Raw genomic sequence first — 21,900 nt, forward strand, 5'->3', positions numbered from 1 at the left:
TGAATCATATCATTCAGACTTTCACTTTAGCTAAATGCAAGAAAATAACTTTGTTTCAACTTATATCAAAAACTAAACTGTGTTCGCATCTGTAATGAAAATTTTGTGGTTTGCATTTGATTAATTAGGTTAAAATGCGAAGGTGATTAATGCGAAGGGATGCGAAGGGTGTAAGAATGAAGATGCGAAGTATTTCACAGTAGAATGCGAATTGGGGAAGAAAACAGAAATTTTCAAATATTGTCCCTGGAGTTTCGCATTTTCGGAAATAAATACTCAACTTCGCAAATGGGGGTCATAAAATGATGAAATTGCAGAATTTTTAAAGAGATACACACACACATAGACAACCACACATATATTTAGAAAATTAAACTAAAAGATGATAAATTACAGATTATAGCATTGTCCTTGATTGAGTCAATTTCCTTTATAGGAGTAATATGTTCCATTGTACCTTGCAAGTTAAAAAAAAAAAAAAAAAAAATTACATTAGATTAGACAATTATAATCAGCACACAGAAAAAAACAATCAAACAGTGAAGAAGAAAGTACATTGGTAGGCTGTTACGATTAAATTAGACAATTATAATATGCGTTTTTCCAGGTGAGTATTCATATAAAATATTTATTTCCTTAATTAAAACAACAAAAGATATATTTTTATTTATTTTTCCAATTTGCATAACTTTTTTTATTGATTTAATAAAGTTGCATACCAAATTGTTAGGCTGTTACGATTTCACCACCTAAAATATGTATATTTGTATTATAATATATTATCTTGTTAGTATTTCATGAATGCAATCAATAACACTTGTGTGCTTTGAATGCGAAGTTGGATTTAGCTTTGCTATAAGTTTCAATCGATTTTGAAATTGAGTATTGTTCGCATTTGTATGAGTGTAGTCGATGAATCGATAAAGCAAGAACATATGAGTTTTGATTCGCAATTGGATTGATGATTGAGGGATGATTCGTGAAGAAAAACGCGAAGTCAAGGACTGTGAAATTGTTGTTTGCAAGAATTTAAAAACTCGATTGTGGAGTTGTTGATGCTCATTTTGCGAAAGTAAAACAATCGAGTGTTTGCATCTGTGAATCAATTTGAAGTCAATTGGGTTAATATTCGCATATGGGTTCAACATATGAATTTTTGATTTCGCAAGTTTAGAGTTCAAGAACTAAACTGTGTTCGCATCTGTAATGAAAATTTTGTGGTTTGCATTTGATTAATTAGGTTAAAATGCGAAGGTGATTAATGCGAAGGGATGCGAAGGGTGTAAGAATGAAGATGCGAAGTATTTCACAGTAGAATGCGAATTGGGGAAGAAAACAGAAATTTTCAAATATTGTCCCTGGAGTTTCACATTTTCGGAAATAAATACTCAACTTCGCAAATGGGGGTCATAAAATGATGAAATTGCAGAATTTTTAAAGAGATACACACACACATAGACAACCACACATATATTTAGAAAATTAAACTAAAAGATGATAAATTACAGATTATAGCATTGTCCTTGATTGAGTCAATTTCCTTTATAGGAGTAATATGTTCCATTGTACCTTGCAAGTTAAAAAAAAAAAAAAAAATTACATTAGATTAGACAATTATAATCAGCACACAGAAAAAAACAATCAAACAGTGAAGAAGAAAGTACATTGGTAGGCTGTTACGATTAAATTAGACAATTATAATATGCGTTTTTCCAGGTGAGTATTCATATAAAATATTTATTTCCTTAATTAAAACAACAAAAGATATATTTTTATTTATTTTTCCAATTTGCATAACTTTTTTTATTGATTTAATAAAGTTGCATACCAAATTGTTAGGCTGTTACGATTTCACCACCTAAAATATGTATATTTGTATTATAATATATTATCTTGTTAGTATTTCATGAATGCAATCAATAACACTTGTGTGCTTTGAATGCGAAGTTGGATTTAGCTTTGCTATAAGTTTCAATCGATTTTGAAATTGAGTATTGTTCGCATTTGTATGAGTGTAGTCGATGAATCGATAAAGCAAGAACATATGAGTTTTGATTCGCAATTGGATTGATGATTGAGGGATGATTCGTGAAGAAAAACGCGAAGTCAAGGACTGTGAAATTGTTGTTTGCAAGAATTTAAAAACTCGATTGTGGAGTTGTTGATGCTCATTTTGCGAAAGTAAAACAATCGAGTGTTTGCATCTGTGAATCAATTTGAAGTCAATTGGGTTAATATTCGCATATGGGTTCAACATATGAATTTTTGATTTCGCAACTTTAGAGTTCAAGAACTAAACTGTGTTCGCATCTGTAATGAAAATTTTGTGGTTTGCATTTGATTAATTAGGTTAAAATACGAAGGTGATTAATGCGAAGGGTGTAAGAATGAAGATGCGAAGTATTTCACAGTAGAATGCGAATTGGGGAAGAAAACAGAAAATTTCAAATATTGTCCCTGGAGTTTCGCATTTTTGGAAATAAATACTCAACTTCGCAAATGGGGGTCATAAAATGATGAAATTGCAGAATTTTTAAAGAGATACACACACACATAGACAACCACACATATATTTAGAAAATTAAACTAAAAGATGATAAATTACAGATTATAGCATTGTCCTTGATTGAGTCAATTTCCTTTATAGGAGTAATATGTTCCATTGTACCTTGCAAGTTAAAAAAAAAAAAAAAAAATTTACATTAAATTAGACAATTATAATCAGCACACAGAAAAAAACAATCAAACAGTGAAGAAGAAAGTACATTGGTAGGCTGTTACGATTAAATTAGACAATTATAATATGCGTTTTTCCAGGTGGGTATTCATATAAAATATTTATTTCCTTAATTAAAACAACAAAAGATATATTTTTATTTATTTTTCCAATTTGCATAACTTTTTTTTATTGATTTAATAAAGTTGCATTCCAAAGTCAATACAAGGAGATTTGGGATTGTTATTGCTACATAACAATCAAGGTAACACTATAAACTTATTCTAATGTTAATATGATTATATGTATGCTAGAATTAGGGTTTGTAGTCTTGGATTCAAAGCATGTACAATAGAGAAACCTAGATCCAAGCATTAGGGTTTGTATGAGCACATAGGATGTCTTATGACCAAAACCCATCAGTGGTATCAGAGCCTTGATTGGTTTCAATTGTATTGATGCTTGACATAACTGAAAAATTCGATTTTTTGATGTTGTGGAGGGCTGGACTCGCCGAGTCCATGGCTGAACTCGCCGAGTCCATGCAGACTCGACGAGTCCATGCCTGACTCGACGAGTCAACTCGTCAGATAATGCTTATCTCGGGATTTCTTGCTGTTTTTGCATATGGATAATTACCTTATCATGTTAGATCAATATAAATCTGATTTTATGATATATATGACTATATTCTTGATCTAATTAAAGATAATTATCAATTAATAAAATATTTGTTTCCTTATATGATAATTGATTGATTATTTTGATTAAATTGATTAATTATTTTGCAAGAAATCATTAAATAAATCAAATATGGATAATTATGTGATTAAATGTTAATTTAAAATTATTTGTTATTTGATCCTTGTTGTTATGAAAGGTTTCATATTTCCCCCTTTAGGTTTTATAGTTTAAATTTGAACCCAAAAGTCTTGGAGTTTTGAAATTTAAATAATTAAAACCCTAATGTTTTGAAAAAAGGTTTCAAAACTTGCCCTCAAGTTTTGGAATTTAAAAGTTGATTAAAGGTTTAATTAGAAATGTTAAATTCTAAAACTCCAGTAATGTTTTGAAAAGTTCAAATCACACCCTTATGGTTTTATTAATTAGTTAAGGAGTATAATTAAAAGAGGTTTAATAAATCCATAAAAGTTTTGGTTAACCATTTAATTGGATTAAAAGTGTAATTGTTAAAGTTAACCATATAGTATTTTAAAAGTATAAAATACACCCTATACTATATATAACATTAAAGGTATAACATTATATATATGTATGAGTAAAAGTCAGTCTTACCGTTAGTAGGCCTCATTCGAAGTTGGTCTATAAGGGGTGTTTAAGGAAATTGCGTATAAAATGGCGATTGAATGGGTATCCACTCTTACCCACCGCACTCTTGACTAGTGGAGGGTCGTTAGCCGAACGGGTAGGATAGGACGAAACCTTCCATTATAAGTATAATGAAATACAGAGTAACTAAATGTTTCGCAAATTCCCAATCTTAGTTACTTAGGCAAAAGTGAATTGATGCAATTCCATGAAATTACACTTTGTGCCCTTGCGAAGACGTTAGTGGAGCGTGTGTGGTTTACCGGCACACTAAATGGTTCTAAGCAAAGGTAGCAAAGGGTGACTCAATGTTTGTCATAGTTCGGTGGAGCGTGTGTGGTTTACCGGCACATCGAATAGGTGATTGTAACATGTGAGGGCACCATGTAGTTTGCATGGTTATTCACACCCGCTTTGTGATCCTCGGCATCCCAGTCACAAACTAGAGGGGCATATCGAGATTTAAACATGCCATTGAAATGTTCAATGAATCTCAAAGGATCTAGGAGTTTTCATAGATTTAAAACTTAAATTTCTTTTTCGTTTTTCATGGTGGAAATTAGTGAATCGTCATTCACTTACCTTCAAATGTTCTGCAATTTGGGTTACGGCATCCCTCTCCCGAGTTGTAGAATATTGTGTTGGGTTCTAGCCTTGGAATTTCATTTGGGTGATTTACCAAGGACTCAATCAATCAACTAACTTGAATTCGTTTTCTCCCGATGTCAAAGTTCGACAACTATGGTCTTCTCAAGTCCCGTGGAACAAGCATTCCACATGAAGATGATATTCCACGATTCGATCGAGGAACAAGAAATCATGCTTCACTTCCTCCTCCTCCTCCAATTATTCTCCCTAACCCACAAGATTGTAAAATTGAAAAGTTCAATATCACTCAAGCCCTTTTGGCAAGTAAACATAAAGAAGGAAAGTCGGTGTGTGCACACGTCCTAGGGATGAAGTCGCACATTGATAGACTAAGAATGATAGGATTTGTTGTCGGTGAGGAGATGGCTGTTGATTGGGTTCTTCAGTCACTTCCCAACTCATATAGTGAGTTCGTAAGAGAGTACTATATGATGAACCACGACGTGACCCCATAGATCTCACCTATATGCTTATTGATGCTGAATCAGCAATGGTTTGGCGCAATAGAAAAACAAAGTTGATTGGTGAATCTGCCTTCGAGACCTCTATGGATATAGACAATGGCAATGAAAGACATGCAATGATCGAAAAGTTTGATCATAAGAGAAAGGCGATGTCTGAAGTAGTTCCATGTGTTGTTCCAAAAAGAGTCAATTTGCTTTTATTGCCAAGAGAAGGGGCATTGGAGATGAAGCTGCCCTATTTAGCTAAGAGATCTAAGAGATGGGAGAGTCGAAACGTATGGCTCTAATTTAGGTAAAATCCATTGACTAACTCTTTTAAGCTTCATTCTAGATTCTGAATACATAATGTGATAAGATCACAATTGATGTTTAGAAGGATCGAAGAAAAGAAAAGAAGCTTAAGGGAAGAAGTGAGCAGAATCTAACCGTGAAGGAATGGATTTCGATTGCGTTTCTCAAAGATTAGATTCTTGAGCTACTACTTAGGGTTAGAATTAGATTGCTAAGAAAGATGTATTCGCATAAGTTTTTCAATGAGTTGCATTGTGAAGGACAAATTTTTCCGCAATAAAATAAATTTTGATATTAAATTTTATTTATTTATCCTTACAATGGCGTGTATGAAAAAATTGATGTTAAAATTATTAGCAATAATGGATGTGTTTCTTATTGTGTTATGGAAAGTCAAGAGTTTACCAAATAGGGAGAGTTTCTCATCGCCCAAGTTTCAATTGGACAGAAACTTGGAATCATGCAACTTGGTTGCATGATGAATGAGAAATCTCATATTTGGTAATTAGACTAATTCGTTGACAAAGTGTCAAGTGAAGGACTAGGAGATCTAGTACACAAAGTTGTGTGTTGATCAAGTTCACCATAAGAGTAACAAAGATATTCGTCATCATTTACTAAAGGTTTAGTAAATATGATTATACTTACAAGATTAAGTGTAATTTTGAATTGATTAAAGGGTTTAGATCAATAGCAAAACGAATAAGAAGAATCAAATAGGCAGAAAGATAAGAGTTTCTCCATTCTAAGAAGAAGGGAGAGTGGCTTTTATGCTTTATGATAGGTCTTAATGATTAAGAACCATATCTCAATTGATCCTCTAAGTGAGTCTTGGTACAATTGTATGTCCAAGAAGAGGAATCAAAGATTGAAGAAACGGTCAAATCAAGAAGTCAATCATACTTCATTCCAATAACAAGTCTTAAAGTTAAGATTGTGACAATGAGTGAAAAGTATTAAAGGTTTATAACATTCATCAAATGTGGAAAGTTGTGATGTCGTGGATAAGACAGAGACCAAATAGGACCAATTTGTGAAGTGTTTTGATAAAAACTACACTAACTCTTGAATATTTGTTTGTCAAGAAATGTTTATTGACAAAAGAATCTTATATGTCAAGGAGTCAGTGGGAGTCTTAATGGTCTCGAAAAGTTTCAAGAACAAATCAAATAAACCTTATCGATCATCACTAGCACACGAGTTGAGGTTTACAACCTATCGTGAAGACATTATTTTGTTTCTGTGCCAATCCAATCGAGTTAATTATGCATGTGAGTCCTATGAGTTCTCATTTGAATGCGTAAAAGGCAAGGACCTTGATCAATGAAAGGTACATTGATAGGAAAAAGGTAAGATGCTTAACTATTTGGAAGACGTGGTGGGCAGCTGTGCTACCATAAGGCAAGAAATCAAGATTAGGAAAGTTCGATCCATATGAGTTTGAATTTGTCGTAAACTTTGGTTTTTAACAAATTCGCATGGATAGGAACACATACAACGTTTAAATCTAAGTGTCATAAGATTTCCTCCTTCATGAAAATGATTATGAGAAAATGCTTTCACTAAGAAAGATTTTAAAAGATAGTGATTATAAAATTGCATTCTCAAATTCGATCATGGTTACGGCATCCCTTTCCATAATTTGAATTGTGAGGTTTGGCAATTAGTCTTAAGACACACATATGAACTATCTAAGGCAAAAGTGTATAAGTTCAAGAAGCCTTGATAAAAGATTATCAAAGCACTAAGTATTAAAAACATGAACTTAAGAAATTCAATAAGTATTGTCTTTCTGGAAGTTAAGATGTTTATGAATACATGTCGAAGCTAGTGGGAGCATAAGTGTTATGTTTTATAATAATCATCATGATAGTGGGAGCATAAATGTTATGATTGTTTGATTATTAAGGCACGTATTGCGTAGTTGGCAATATTAATTATAGAAAACAAGAGTCATACTTTGCGAAATTGTAAGAGTTGAAAGGTTGTTTTGCTATAATTAAGGGAGAGAATATTATGCTTCATTTCAAATCTAAAGGATTAGGTTGCGAAATGTTGATAAATTTAGTCAAAGGTACATAGTGTGTTTTTTAAAATTTCGATTGTGATTACGGTATTCCTCTTCGCAATTCGAATTTTGAGAACATAGCAAATAAAACATTATGCATCGTGTCCCATACGCTTCGGGTATAGGATCGAATGCAAATGCTTTAATGTTCGACCATTCTAAAATTTTCCAAATGTATAGTGCATTTAGAGGGAAAAGGGACTAGAATTGGTTTTGACTAAAATAATTAAACAACTATCAAAGGACAATCCAAAGTTCGACGAGGATTGGTCGCTTGTGAGTAGTTGGAAGTATAGTATTGGAAATTATGGAAGTGTTTCCATATTGGATGGACAATATCGACATCATTACGAATAGATAAGATTCTATTAAGAATGAGTTGTCATATGGAAAATATGGAAGTGTGTCCATGTTGGGAAGTAAATATTGAAAATCTATGATTAGAAACTTTTATGCAAAAGGATGTTCAAAGGAATGTACTTTGAGTGAGAGACATCATATCTAAGGAATTGTCTTGTAACAATCTCCGATAGAGGAATTTGTAATATCATTGGCAATAGTCTTTGAGACTTTGGTGCAGTGACATTACAAAAGGATCGTTGCATAAAGTGTTAGAATCTAGTATATTCTATAAGTAACAACAATTTGATATTCTTACACTTAAGAAAATGGATTTGGAGTTGTAAAATGAGAATGATTGGAAATGTGTTCAATTTGTCTATTTCACAAAAGTAAGAACCATAGGTAAACATTGTGTGCATGCTAGGATCATGGGACAAGTGTTGTAATTCAAATGCGAAGCTGATTACCCGAAACGACAAATAATAATGAGTAATCGATATGGTGATAAATAAAACGTGTTTTGTTTATACTCAAAGGTTTGAGGCCATATGGGATTAGTATTATTCTTGTGTTTCACCTTGCATGTTTTGACTTCTAGAATAATTGAGTTTATTAAGAATAATCGAATTATTCAAACGGGCCACAGTCGTTCATATGTTGGAAGTAGGTATGAATGAAGACTGTTGTGAATTGGTGTGTGGATTGTCTAAAAGAGTATTAGACATAAGCAAATGTTTGCTGCAACGTTCATGAGTGCTTATGAATATGATTTGAGCATTGGATTAAACCCACGCTCACTTGGATCACTCCATGAATTGTATCACGAGTGATTGGTGAGACGATAACATCTTATATTCTTGAAACCGAGATGTGTGAGTTGTATCTTGCGAATCGGTTGCACATTGATAATATGTAAACGCACCAGTAACTTGGTGTTATAAAACATATTGTTGTGTGTAATTCGGTGAGTGAGTGCAAGCAAGCATTGTATCAAAGTTTATCCGTTCCTTTTATCCATAGAAGGATAAAAGCGATATCTTTGGGCCCCTCGATGGTTTAGTGATGACATACGTAAATGCTCGGCCGGGCTAGGGCTAATTTGATTTGTTCAGTTAGTCTGTCGTCATAAATCAGAAATCGAGATAGAGTACAAAGAGAATGATTTGAAATCATATCTCATACGATATCTAGAATGGAGGAATATATGATCCCTTATCTAAGGACACGCGTATCTGATATGATCAGAGTTGACAGCGGCTTTGGAAAGCTACGATTGCAGATCAGGATCTGAAGTCATACGCAGAATAGTTGTTAGACTTATCCAAGTGGGAGATTGTTGGATTAGTGTCTAAGTCCATAACTATTTTGGTATGTACTTGACCCGATGGTGCATGGTCCTTTTGGGTTGCCTTCACCAAAGCAACTTGATTGGAGAAATGAATAAAGAGAGAGAGGATAATATGATTTATTAATATGTTATAAGAATAATATATTAAAGGAGAAATCATATTTGTTTAATTAATATTGGTCAATAATTAATTAAGAATTAGTTTTGTGATCAAATGTAATTAATTAAACTAGAGGGGCTGATTTGTAATTATGTGATAGTTACAAAATAAGGTAATGATTATCTTATTTATATGGTGGACGAATTTAAGGTTGAAAAGCCTTAGAATTCGAGTATGATAAGGATTCAAGGATTATCTTATTGGTTGCTTAATGGATAATCAACTAGATAAGGATAATGACTGAAACCCTATCTCTACATCTATATAAACACCCCTAGGGCCATGAATTCGTGTATTCCTTCCCAAGAGGTCCTAGATACGAATTCTAACCTCTCACCTCTCTCTTTATACCTTCTCCATTTGCTTATGGTGTTTGTAAGCCATTAGAGGAGTGACACTTGTGACTCTAAGCATTCCAAAGTCAATACAAGGAGATTTGGGATTGTTATTGCTACATAACAATCAAGGTAACACTATAAACTTATTCTCATGTTAATATGATTATATGTATGCTAGAATTAGGGTTTGTAGTCTTGGATTCAAAGCATGTACAATAGAGAAACCTAGATCCAAGCATTAGGGTTTGTATGAGCACATAGGATGTCTTATGACCAAAACCCATCAGTTAAGATGTTTATGAATACATGTCGAAGCTAGTGGGAGCATAAGTGTTATGTTTTATAATAATCATCATGATAGTGGGAGCATAAATGTTATGATTGTATGATTATTAAGGCACGTATTGCATAGTTGGCAATATTAATTATAGAAAACAAGAATCATACTTTGCGAAGTTGTAAGAGTTGAAAGGTTGTTTTGCTATAATTAAGGGAGAGAATATTATGCTTCATTTCAAATCTAAAGGATTAGGTTGCGAAATGTTGATAAATTTAGTCAAAGGTACATAGTGTGTTCTTAAAATTTCGATTGTGATTACGGCATTCCTCTTCGCAATTCGAATTTTGAGAACATAGCAAATAAAACATTATGCGTCGTGTCCCATATGCTTCGGGTATAGGATCGATTGCAAATGCTTTAATGTTTGACCATTCTAAAATTTTACAAATGTCTAGTGCATTTAGAGGGAAAAGGGACTAGAATTGGTTTTGACTAAAATAATTAAACAACTATCAAAGGACAATCCAAAGTTCGACGAGGATTGGTCGCTTGTGAGTAGTTGGAAGTATAGTATTGGAAATTATGGAAGTGTTTCCATATTGGATGGACAATATCGACATCATTACGAATAGATAAGATTCTATTAAGAATGAGTTGTCATATGGAAAATATGGAAGTGTGTCCATGTTGGGAAGTAAATATTGAAAATCTATGTCTAGATTAGAAACTTTTATGCAAAAGGATGTTCAAAGGAATGTACTTTGAGTGAGAGACATCATATATAAGGAATTGTCTTGTAACAATCTTCGATAGAGGAATTTGTAATATCATTGGCAATAGTCTTTGAGACTTTGGTGCAGTGACATTACAAAAGGATCGTTGCATAAAGTGTTAGAATCTAGTATATTCTATAAGTAACAACAATTTGATATTCTTACACTTAAGAAAATGGATTTGGAGTTGTAAAATGAGAATGATTGGAAATGTGTTCAATTTGTCTATTTCACAAAAGTAAGAACCATAGGTAAACATTGTGTGCATGCTAGGAGCATGGGACAAGTGTTGTAATTCAAATGCGAAGCTGATTACCCGAAACGACAAATAATGAGTAATCGATATGGTGATAAATAAAACTTGTTTTGTTTATACTCAAAGGTTTGAGGCCATATGGGATTAGTATTATTCTTGTGTTTCACCTTGCATGTTTTGACTTCCAGAATAATTGAGTTTATTAAGAATAATCGAATTATTCAAACGGGCCACAGTCGTTCATATGTTGGAAGTAGGTATGAATGAAGACTATCGTGAATTGGTGTGTGGATTGTCTAAAAGAGTATTAGACATAAGCAAATGTTTGCGGCAACGTTCATGAGTGCTTATGAATATGATTTGAGCATTGGATTAAACCCACGCTCACTTGGATCACTCCATGAATTGTATCACGAGTGATTGGTGAGACGATAACATCTTATATTCTTGAAACCGAGATGTGTGAGTTGTATCTTGCGAATCGGTTGCACATTGATAATATGTAAACGCACCAGTAACTTGGTGTTATAAAACATATTGTTGTGTGTAATTCGGTGAGTGAGTGCAAGCAAGCATTGTATCAAAGTTTATCCGTTCCTTTTATCCAAAGTAGGATAAAAGCAATATCTTTGGGCCCCTCGATGGTTTAGTTATGACATACGTAAATGCTCGGCCGGGCTAGGGCTAATTTGATTTGTTCAATTAGTCTGTCGTCATAAATCGGAAATCGAGATATAGTACAAAGAGAATGATTAGAAATCATATCTCATACGATATCTAGAATGGAGAAATATATGATCCCTTATCTAAGGACACGCGTATCTGATATGATCAGAGTTGACAGCGGCTTTGGAAAGCTACGATTGCAGATCGGGATCTGAAGTCATACGCATAATAGTTGTTAGACTTATCCAAGTGGGAGACTGTTGGATTAGTGTCTAAGTCCATAACTATTTTGGTATGTACTTGACCCGATGGTGCATGGTCCTTTTGGGTTGCCTTCACCAAAGCAACTTGATTGGAGAAATGAATAAAGAGAGAGAGGATAATATGATTTATTAATATAAGAATAATATATTAAAGGAGAAATCATATTTGTTTAATTAATATTGGTCAATAATTAATTAAGAATTAGTTTTGTGATCAAATGTAATTAATTAAACTAGAGGGGCTGATTTGTAATTATGTGATAGTTACAAAATAAGGTAAGGATTGTCTTATTTATATGGTGGATGAATTTAAGGTTGGAAAGCCTTAGAATTCGAGTATGATAAGGATTCAAGGATTATCTTATTGGTTGCTTAATGGATAATCAACTAGATAAGGATAATGACTGAAACCCTATCTCTACACCTATATAAACACCCCTAGGGTCATGAATTCGTGTATCCCTTCCTAAGAGGTCCTAGATACGAATTCTAACCTCTCACTTCTCTCTTTATACCTTCTCCATTTGCTTATGGTGTTTGTAAGCCATTAGAGGAGTGACACTTGTGACTCTAAGCATTCCAAAGTCAATACAAGGAGATTTGGGATTGTTATTGCTACATAACAATCAAGGTAACACTATAAACTTATTCTCATGTTAATATGATTATATGTATGCTAGAATTAGGGTTTGTAGTCTTGGATTCAAAGCATGTACAATAGAGAAACCTAGATCCAAGCATTAGGGTTTGTATGAGCACATAGGATGTCTTATGACCAAAACCCATCACTTTACTCATTAAAATTAGCTAATAAGGGAAGAAGATAAGTTGTGCACATAAGGTGCTCGATGAAATGCCTCAATTCAGAAAAATGGAACTTGAATGCTTGCAGTTGTAATCTTATACGAATATAATGTCAGATGTCTCATTTTTACAATTAATCATCAATGAATACTCCATGAGGCTAGTCCGAGAGGAGCAAGGCAAGCAACCACAACAATTCAGGTGAGGGGAAAAAGCCAAGAGGCTGCTGCCTCTTTTGATTTAACCGGAAAATACAACCCCATCCTGGTGGTTATTCTTTGTAGGGAACGGAGAAGAAGAAAGGGAAAGAAGGAGCAAAAATCAGTTCATCAATTTCAACAACAAAAAGTGGGTTCAATGGAGGTTTCTTGGGTCTTGATTTATTCAAAATTCAACAACTAACGATGACTAGAAAGGTAATTTTTTGTAGTTGTTCTTGGTCTTTGATTTCACAAGCAAATTAAGCATTAAAATGGTACTTTTGGTGTGGTAATACTTGACAAAAAGGAATGAGAAAAGAGATGAATTGAGGGTTGAAACAAAACGGCAACAACTATTTTCTTATATTGATTTGTGAATATCAGTATATTTATGTGTGAATTTATGTTTGAATGACTATATTTATTTATGAATAACAGGATATTCATTTGTGAATATCAATGTATTTATGTGTGAATTTATGTTTGAATGACTATATTTATTTATGAATAACAGGATATTCATTTGTGAATATCAATGTATTTATGTGTGAATGACTATATAATTATACATAATTGTTTCTTTAACATTTTTGCAGATACAATGAATAAACATACATATAGTGGGATGTGGGAGATTTACCAAAGAAACATGTACACCAATACCACTTTCGAAAGGAGCACGAATGTGTTTTATTCATTTATAATTGTAATTGTAGTATTAGTTTCCGTGTCAAAAAAAAAATATATTCTAACTTAATCATTTACTATTATAATTATATTCTTATATGAATAGAAATGTGTTTTATTTATTAATATATGAGTACCATTTTAGTTGATTTTATAATCTTTTTTTCGGGTTTTATTCATTTATGATTTTACAAGTGTATTCATAAATACAATTGAGTTAATTCATTTATAATTTACAATTTTATTCATTTTTAAATGAAATGTATAAATCATTATTTATGAAGATACTTTTTTTTAAAAAATAAATGAGGTAAACCGATAAATTATTCATTATTTTGATATTTGATTTCTAAAAATAAAAACATAAAAATGAAAAATGAAATGAAAAAAACGTTTTCTTAGATAGATATTAAATCATGATTTTATTAATTATTGGTTCATTAAAGAAAAGAATCTAAAAATGAGATATTTTGGGTAATTGTCATCATAATCACTAAAATTTAGAATATCATAATTTAATTAAATGGTAAAATTCCATTTATGCCCTCATAAAATGATTGGTTTACAATTGTTTTCGCGTTCTCAACCTTTTAAGTGTTCTCATTTGATCCTCTCCCTATATATATATATATATATATATATATATATATATATATATAATGGATTGTTTGTATTTAAAAATATAAAAAATTAAAAACCAAAAAAACATATTACATGAGGGGCCATAGCCCAAGTCAAATTTGTTTACATTGTGGTACGATTGTTTTAACTGTTTTACGTGCAATCATTGTAAAATAGGGTACGGTTAAAATCCCCTCCAACCGTCTTCGCCGCCTTATCAGCCAATAGGATTGGTGTTATCTCTTCTTCAAAAAAAAACTCATCGGTTATCTCTCCTTCTACTACGCCCCTCAATCTATCTACTCCGATTTCCAAAGAAACCTCTTCGGCAAAAGCAGATGACGTCTTCTTCCGATCAGAATCTACCACCTCCTCTATCGATTGCCGAGGTTCCACTGTTGTCGAAAGAAGACTGGCGGTTGGAAGTTTGGGGTTGGGCGGGATCGGAGATAGAAGGAAAGCAAATAGGACTGACAGCGGCGGTGGCTGTATGTCATTTTTTTCTATGCCGTCTGGTTTTAACTCAAAGAAACAGGAGAATGAGAACTCCGATGCCGAGAAAGTCAACGTTTCAATTGAGTGGGGGCGGCGATGGGTTGATCGGTTTGCCTGGTTTAGGATTAGGTAGTAAACAGAAGAGGCTTGCTGAAAATTTACTGGTAATTATTTATTTATTAATTTTTTTTACATCAATTTTTTAAGTTATAAGAGCTTTCCTATTGGCCATGGGAGATCAGAGTAATAGATCTTGTGTGCAGAAGTTCCATCTGAACCTACCCAAAGCTCTTACAAGATACCTGTCGATACCCATTCAGGGGCTCGGCTTCCAGAAAGGTCTGTAATTTTCATTCGCTTTTTATTTTGTTGTTTTAAATTACCTTTTATACCATTTTTTAAGAAGAAATTTTATCAGAGAATCTAAACATACTTTCTTAATTATTTAAAAAACAGAGTAAAGTTAATGATTGAGGAGATGAAAGCGAAGAAACAGGTTTACGTGAAGATCTATTTTCTGCTGGCAGAAAGTTTGCAGAATTTTAGAATGTATGTAATAACTATTTCATTTGTAAATTGTAATCTTTCTATTTATTGGCTTCCTTGAATTCACGTTTGTTTCATAGGTGTTGGAGCAGATACTTGGTGTGCTTATTAAGCTTGTGAAAGATTTGAAGTTACAACATCAACATAAATACGTGAGGAACCTCTTTCATGTTTTCTTAATAAGACATGATGATTTTTTTTTATTCTTAATTTCTAATTTAGGCTAATTGCATAATAAACAAAATCTTGGTTTAAAAAAGCGCAATGCGCACTCATGCGATTAAGGTCCGGGAGGCCGATGCGCGAGGCTGATGCGCTGGCAACACGTAGGTGTGGCGCACAAGTAGTAACTACCAATATATGTTTACGGTATACTAAAAAGCAATAAAAATATAAAACGAAAACCAAATATAAAAGTCATGTAACCAAATGTAATGATAATTGGTTAAACATAATGCAAAAACCAAAATGCAAAATGCATGTTTACCATAGTCAATGCAAGATGAAACCAAAATCTAATGGTCATGCAAAATGAAAACAAATCTAATAGTTATGCAAACAGCAAAATGAAACCAAAAAATAAAGACCCTAAGTCATCCTTCATCAATCATCATCAAAGTCAAACCCAAGCTCCATATCCATATCTCCCTCCTCATCACCAGACATGCCAATATCTTCTTCTATCTCTTCATCAACCAACCCAAGTCCACTAGATCCAACTATTCCTTTTCCTCTATCATCTCATGATGCTTTGGTTGCATAAAAAGGCTCATTTACCCCTGAGGCTTTTTCCACAGCATCCCAAGTCAAATCTTCACCCTCAAACACTAAATTATCATCTTTATCCTCCTCTAATCTCCCTAACAACCACTCATTGCTCTCATCTATTTCATTCAGAAGGATAGGATCAACATTGTCCTTTCTGTTGGTTCTACGATTCAAGGAACGATTGAACTTCACATAAACCATATCATTTAGTCTACTCTGTGCCAATCTATTCTGTTTTTTTGTGTGAAGCTACAATGAAAGAGATAAAACACATTAGACATTTCATAGTGCATGTGTAATTAAAAAAAATAAACTAAATGTCACATAACATACATGTTGAAAGACTCCCCAGTTTCTTTCACAACTTGTTGCACTACATGTGAGGCTAAGCACACGTAAAGCAAAGTTTTGCAAGTTAGGGGTTGAAGATCCATATGATATCCACCACTCAGCTGTAGGAAACAATGTTTGAAAAAAATGTTAATCTAGCTTCATAATTATAAATCTATAATATTAATATAATATAATTAACATTTAATCTAACCTGGTGCTTTTGTCTTCCTTTGCCTGATTGCCATTTTATTACTAAATAAAGCTTCTGCATTTGATATGTAGCTAATTCGGTGGTTATCTTGTATTGGATACTAGAATCTGGAACCAATCTCTCAATGCAAGCATATAATCCAGTCATAACTTCTTCACAAGAAGCATTAATTTTGTTATCATAGGATTTAAGTAATGTCCAGCTGCATGCAAGGGTCGGTGAATATATTGTATTAAATAATGTTTTAAAAAATTTGGCAAAAAAATATAAGAATATATTATGATTTTTTTTTCATATTTATATAAACAACTTCAACGACTATTATTGTAATAAATTTTGATTTATAAATTTATCAAAAATATCATGTTTGTATCATCGAATGTTTTTTTTTTTAAGTTTTGTAACTTTTTTACAAATTGTTTATCATTAATAAAGTTGCAAAAAATATAAATTAAAAAAAAACTTGAAAAAAATAAAGATGTATATGTTTTTTTAGGCTAGAAGATGTCAGAAGATGTTAAAAGACTCTGGTCCACATCTGCGCCAAGAAGAGGGCGCGCATACATTTTTAGGTCTGCAGTCTTTAAAAAAACAAACAGTCTGCGAAGGTTAATGTCTGCGCGTGGTCTGCACGGTGCAGACAGAAGAGGTCACGCAGATCTGCAGACAAAAAACATACACTACCTTATACACAAGAATCATCCCAGCACTGCATAAGATAAGGTAAGATTGTGTTTTCTTAAAAAAAAATTCTCTTTGTGATTTTAAAAGGGTATTTTTGTAATTTTATGGTAAATATCTTGTGGAAGCCACAGAAGAAGCTTCACTTGCATACAGCAAGGTTGTATGTTGTTTTTTTCCATCATTTTCATATGATCACTAGTGTAGGACAAACAGTGGCTCATTCTTGAACTCTTGTATGTGCAAAAGACGATAATGCCCTCATGAATTGACACAATTATACGGATTTGTAGGTGACACGACTTCAAGAATATCAAGGTGTTGACCCCCATTTTGACACAATCGCAAGGCATATCAAGAAATAGTGAAGGTAAATTAACAATTCATTAATGAGAGTAAGACACGTCAATTTAATTAATAAAATGTTAAATTTGAGTTAAAACCTGTAATTTTTCAGAAGCTAAAGAATATGCAATGGATAATTCACCAAGTGGACATGGATCTCAACCGATTACCCTTGAAATAAATTGGGTGATTTGCTCAACCTCATATTTTAGCTTCTTATCATTTTACAGAATTCTTCATAGCTGATTTTGCTATCCTGTCAGGGTCATAATAGCATCTCATACAACACTCTATTCAAACAGTATGATTCATTTATAATAACTTGCATAGTATAACTTACAACATTCGCATGAATTTCTGATATTATATCTTCAATGGTGGCCTCATCGCCCATTTTATTATCTTCCAACATTGATTTTAGATCATCTTTTGAAATACATCTGCCATAAATCCCCATCATGATCCAAAAGGACCAAAACTTAGAAACGATAAATATTTTCAATAAAAAATGTGGCTGTGATTAGGCGCCAGGTGTCCTTAGGCTCGGTCCATTAAATATTACACCCTTCATTGTTTTTTGGTGTGTGTGTTTTGTTTTTATGTGGTATATGTGTGTTGTGTTTGAAAGGTCTCACTTGACTAAACATAACCACTTTCAGTCAACTTCACAAGCATCAATCTTTAGAGTTGATTGGACATGATTACATACATGATTACTTAAGAAAGTGTACAACACAAATGAATAAAACCATAAATAGCAATGCACTTTGGGTTTTTCTCAAAAAGTAAGAAAAAATGCATCAAACATATAAACAAATTAGGTAAATTACAAAATTGATTAAGTTTAATTTCGTAAATTGTTGAAAATCAGTGATTTTGTTTGTATACATTTAAAAAAACCGAATTTATTGCAAAAATCCTACTTAAAATATTTCGGTAGGAAAATTAGGTCGGGGGACTTATTTTTGTGTTATATAATAGGTCATAAAAGCTCCAATCAATCACTAAAAGAATTTTTGTGGAAAGAAATATGGCCTCTATATAACACCAAACACCTTTTAAATAGTATTATTTTAACTGTTTTTAGTTTTTTATTGTTATTCTTTATAATTTATAATATTAAATTATGTTTTAGTGTAATTTTTTAGTGTGGTTGGAGTTGAAAAGAGTTTTGGTGTTAGTTTTACACAAAAATAGTGTAAATGCTGGAAACCATGACAGGTATGTACTACCCTCAAGCCCTAAAAATAAAATCAATTATTTTAAATCCCCTTTTCCCTCTTTCTATTCAAAATATTCTCCAAAAACCCTAATTTTTCAACCGTCTATACCACCGCCCTCTTGTCCCATTAGTGAACCACCGCCAGCCTCCCTACACACGTGACAACCGGCGACCTCACCACAGTACGGAACCGCAACACTCACGCATATCTACAACTTGATTATTGTAAGAACACCTCTGTAATCTCTATGCTAGTTGTTGAGATTTTTTCATCTATCTGTCGTTGACATTCAATCAATGTAATCTTTGGTTCATCACTTGTGAATTAGGTGGGTCATCTCGAAACCCCTCACGTTGGAGCATTCACGTGGTACCACACTTGAAGTATTCACTATCCTAGGTGAGTTTTACTTTTCTTTCGAAAAAACCCTAGTTCTCAAGTTACTTTTATTGAATTTTGATCCATATGCATGCTTAAATGATTAGTTTTTCTTTTCTTGGATATCACTTGTACCCAGGAGCACCATTCACACACATAGATACACTAAGTGTGCCATTTGGTCATCAAGTGTAACCTTTACTTCTAGGTAAGCTTGGTTGTTCCTTATATAACCCTAATTAGTTGATGTTTTCATTGGTCTTTACATACGTGATCATTCTTATGTGGTTCTCTCTACATTGGATAGTTGTTGGGGTTCTCTCTTTACAATGGCTCTTAATGCCATAAGATATTGGGTGGATTTAAAAAATGCGTTAAAGTCCTCTGGAAAACTACATGGAGATGTAGATCCGTCAAGTAAGGGGTTCAAGGCTCTTCAAGTCATACTTTGAAGGGGAATTTTTAGAAAACCTAAAAGTATTTTTGTATTTTGATCTTGTAGGTGTTACAAAAAATGACACGTTTGACCGTATCAGGGAAGATTCAACGAGTATCCAGCAACGTCTCTTCAACCTTTCAGCTGAGGTAAACTGTTCTTCAATAACTATAACTATAAGCTTAAAAAAGGTTAGAATTAGGAAATGTTTAAGTTATGTACAATGTCCGATTATAATAAGTTAAGTTATGAAGTTAAAAGGATTCAAAAACAGTTGGTGTCAATTCCATCAAAACTTGCAATATAAAATCAATCAAGTTAGGTAATACTGCCTCAGACCTTCTACTGGATTAATTGCTTGAATCAACATGATTCATTTAGGATTAATTGCAAAAACAGAAAGTACATTGCTATTTCATGTAATCAAGTTTACTTTTTTGCAATTAACCCAAAAACATCAAAGAAAGTACGTTGCCCTCTGTTTATGTTTTTCCAATCTTGATCATTTTAAAATATTTAACAATAATTAAATTTTGTAAAATTGACAACACATGACCACATGGTTCAATAATAGATAGTACCACAAGGACCAAAAGTGCAAGTAATTTTCTTTTTACACCAAAAGAAAATGGTACTATTCTTTTCACAAATTTAAAGACTGGTATGTTGACTTTTGATGGCCCCGGGAGCAAAAAAACTTTAAAATAGTATTATATAAAAGAAAAAAAGAAAAAAAAATAATAAAATAAAAAAGACCAAACCGAGAGAGCTCTCTATAGCTTAGGGACTAAAAATGAAATTTACTGAAAATTAAAAAACGAATGTGTTTGAACTAAAACCTGCACAATGTGATGATCAATCCTTTTCAAGTGATATGTATTTTCTTGGTTGGAGTTAATTCACATGTACTTGCCTTGATTTGGTTAACTCAACTGGTTTGTTGTGATCAGGTTCTAACTCACTTGGTTTGAAACCATACTCGTCCATTGTACTCACATAGTCAAGTAACATATGAATCAAAAAAATAGTGGAAAAGATGTTTATGGAAAGCCAGGTGGTAATTTCAAGATTTGGAATAATGTAATATATATATATATATATATATATATATATATATATATATATATATATATATATATATATATATCCCATGTGCATAAAGGGACAAACTTATACTATGATCATAGAACAAATAAACATAGCTCACTAAAAAGGGAATCAAACAAAAAGGTATATTTCATCAACAAAAGTAGCTATCTACACAATTCTGGAATATGATTAATTGCCAATATTAACTTTAATAATAGATAAAGGAAATTTATTTATATATGCATTTTATATTTTGAGTGTAAATAATAAAGTAAATGCTAAAAGTGGGTAGAACTAAGAACTAAAAGAAGTGCAATCTTATTGCTTCCGTTTTTTGCCTTAAAGATGAGTTTATGTTTCAAAAAAAATTTATTTCTTTACCGTAAGTTCCTATCACACTTGCACAAATATTAACAAAATCACACATTATGATAGTCAAATAAGAATTCTAAAGCAAAAAAATTGTGTATACATACACTCCATCCTTTGTTTGTCTCCTACACTCCTTGGAAATTGATAAACCCCCACATTTCGGTTATCTTTTTGGCCAGGGGTAGAATGGTCTTTTATGGTATTATGGTTGCTATTGGCTGTTTTGTTAGTGGGAAGAGCACCTGAGTATGTTGGCTGTGATTCCCTTTTGTCTTGTCTCTTGTAATAGTATATATAGTCCTTTGTTTTAGAGTCAGTAGCTGAGAATTGATTTGTAAAGAACTTTGTTCTTTTGGAGAGCCCCTTTCCTCTCGAATGACTGGGAATTATCTTAATATTATCAAGTAATTTTGTTAGTATGTCGGGAGTATACGATAGATTCAACAGGGGTCTATCAGAAATGTATATGATTGTGTCAGATTATCATTAGTACTTATTAAGTGCCAATTTAATGTTCCATTCTCTCCACCCTTGAAAATATATGGTTGTTCACAAAACAATAAATATCAATATTTTAACTTCATAAAATAATTAAATGATGCAGATATGGGCACTACTTGTTCATGTCCTAAAATTGTAAAAGGCCAAGAAGTGCAATAATTTTGTTAAGTGCAAGTAGTTTGCTAAAGGAACTTGATCACTCCCTATGCCTCTGTCCCTTTACATCCCACCACCAATGAAGGTTGATTCTTTCAAACCAAATTCCTTG

At 32.6% G+C, this 21,900-nt stretch overlaps 1 protein-coding gene and 1 long non-coding RNA gene across 3 annotated transcripts; both read left to right on the forward strand.

Moving 5' to 3' along the window:
• Positions 1-14,502: 14,502 nt before the first annotated feature.
• On the forward strand, positions 14,503-19,000 carry LOC145016719 (uncharacterized). Of its 2 annotated transcripts, none has more exons than XM_078974957.1 (8): positions 14,503-14,913; positions 15,000-15,088; positions 15,206-15,298; positions 15,376-15,447; positions 17,104-17,330; positions 17,582-17,658; positions 17,746-17,819; positions 18,782-19,000. In XM_078974957.1, the coding sequence occupies exons 1-4, from the start codon at positions 14,593-14,595 to the stop codon at positions 15,413-15,415; spliced, it is 543 nt and encodes a 180-aa protein (XP_078831083.1). In that variant the 5' UTR covers positions 14,503-14,592; the 3' UTR covers positions 15,416-15,447; positions 17,104-17,330; positions 17,582-17,658; positions 17,746-17,819; positions 18,782-19,000. The 2 variants fall into 2 exon arrangements, with proteins under 2 accessions (XP_078831083.1, XP_078831084.1); XM_078974958.1 differs by having other exon boundaries at positions 15,388-15,447.
• Positions 19,001-19,184: 184 nt separating this feature from the next.
• LOC145018100 (uncharacterized) lies at positions 19,185-20,719 on the forward strand. Its single transcript, XR_013666826.1, has 3 exons — positions 19,185-19,255; positions 19,374-19,442; positions 19,542-20,719. It is a non-coding gene; the product is annotated as an uncharacterized LOC145018100 (long non-coding RNA).
• The last annotated feature ends 1,181 nt before the right edge of the window (positions 20,720-21,900 follow it).

The sequence above is a fragment of the Lactuca saligna genome, chromosome 9 (genome assembly GCF_052625555.1).
Source record: "Lactuca saligna cultivar CGN05327 chromosome 9, ASM5262555v1, whole genome shotgun sequence".
In the NCBI taxonomy this organism is placed as follows: domain Eukaryota; kingdom Viridiplantae; phylum Streptophyta; class Magnoliopsida; order Asterales; family Asteraceae; genus Lactuca; species Lactuca saligna.

What these genes read in the sequence shown, in the direction of transcription:
- LOC145016719 (XM_078974957.1), top strand. Translation starts at nt 14,593, where the DNA reads ATGACGTCTTCTTCCGATCAGAATCTACCACCTCCTCTATCGATTGCC. An exon ending in GGCTTGCTGAAAATTTACTG is followed by an intron (nt 14,914 to 14,999) that starts GTAATTATTTAT and finishes TCAGAGTAATAG; the next exon opens with ATCTTGTGTGCAGAAGTTCC. An exon ending in AGTTTGCAGAATTTTAGAAT is followed by an intron (nt 15,299 to 15,375) that starts GTATGTAATAAC and finishes TTTGTTTCATAG; the next exon opens with GTGTTGGAGCAGATACTTGG.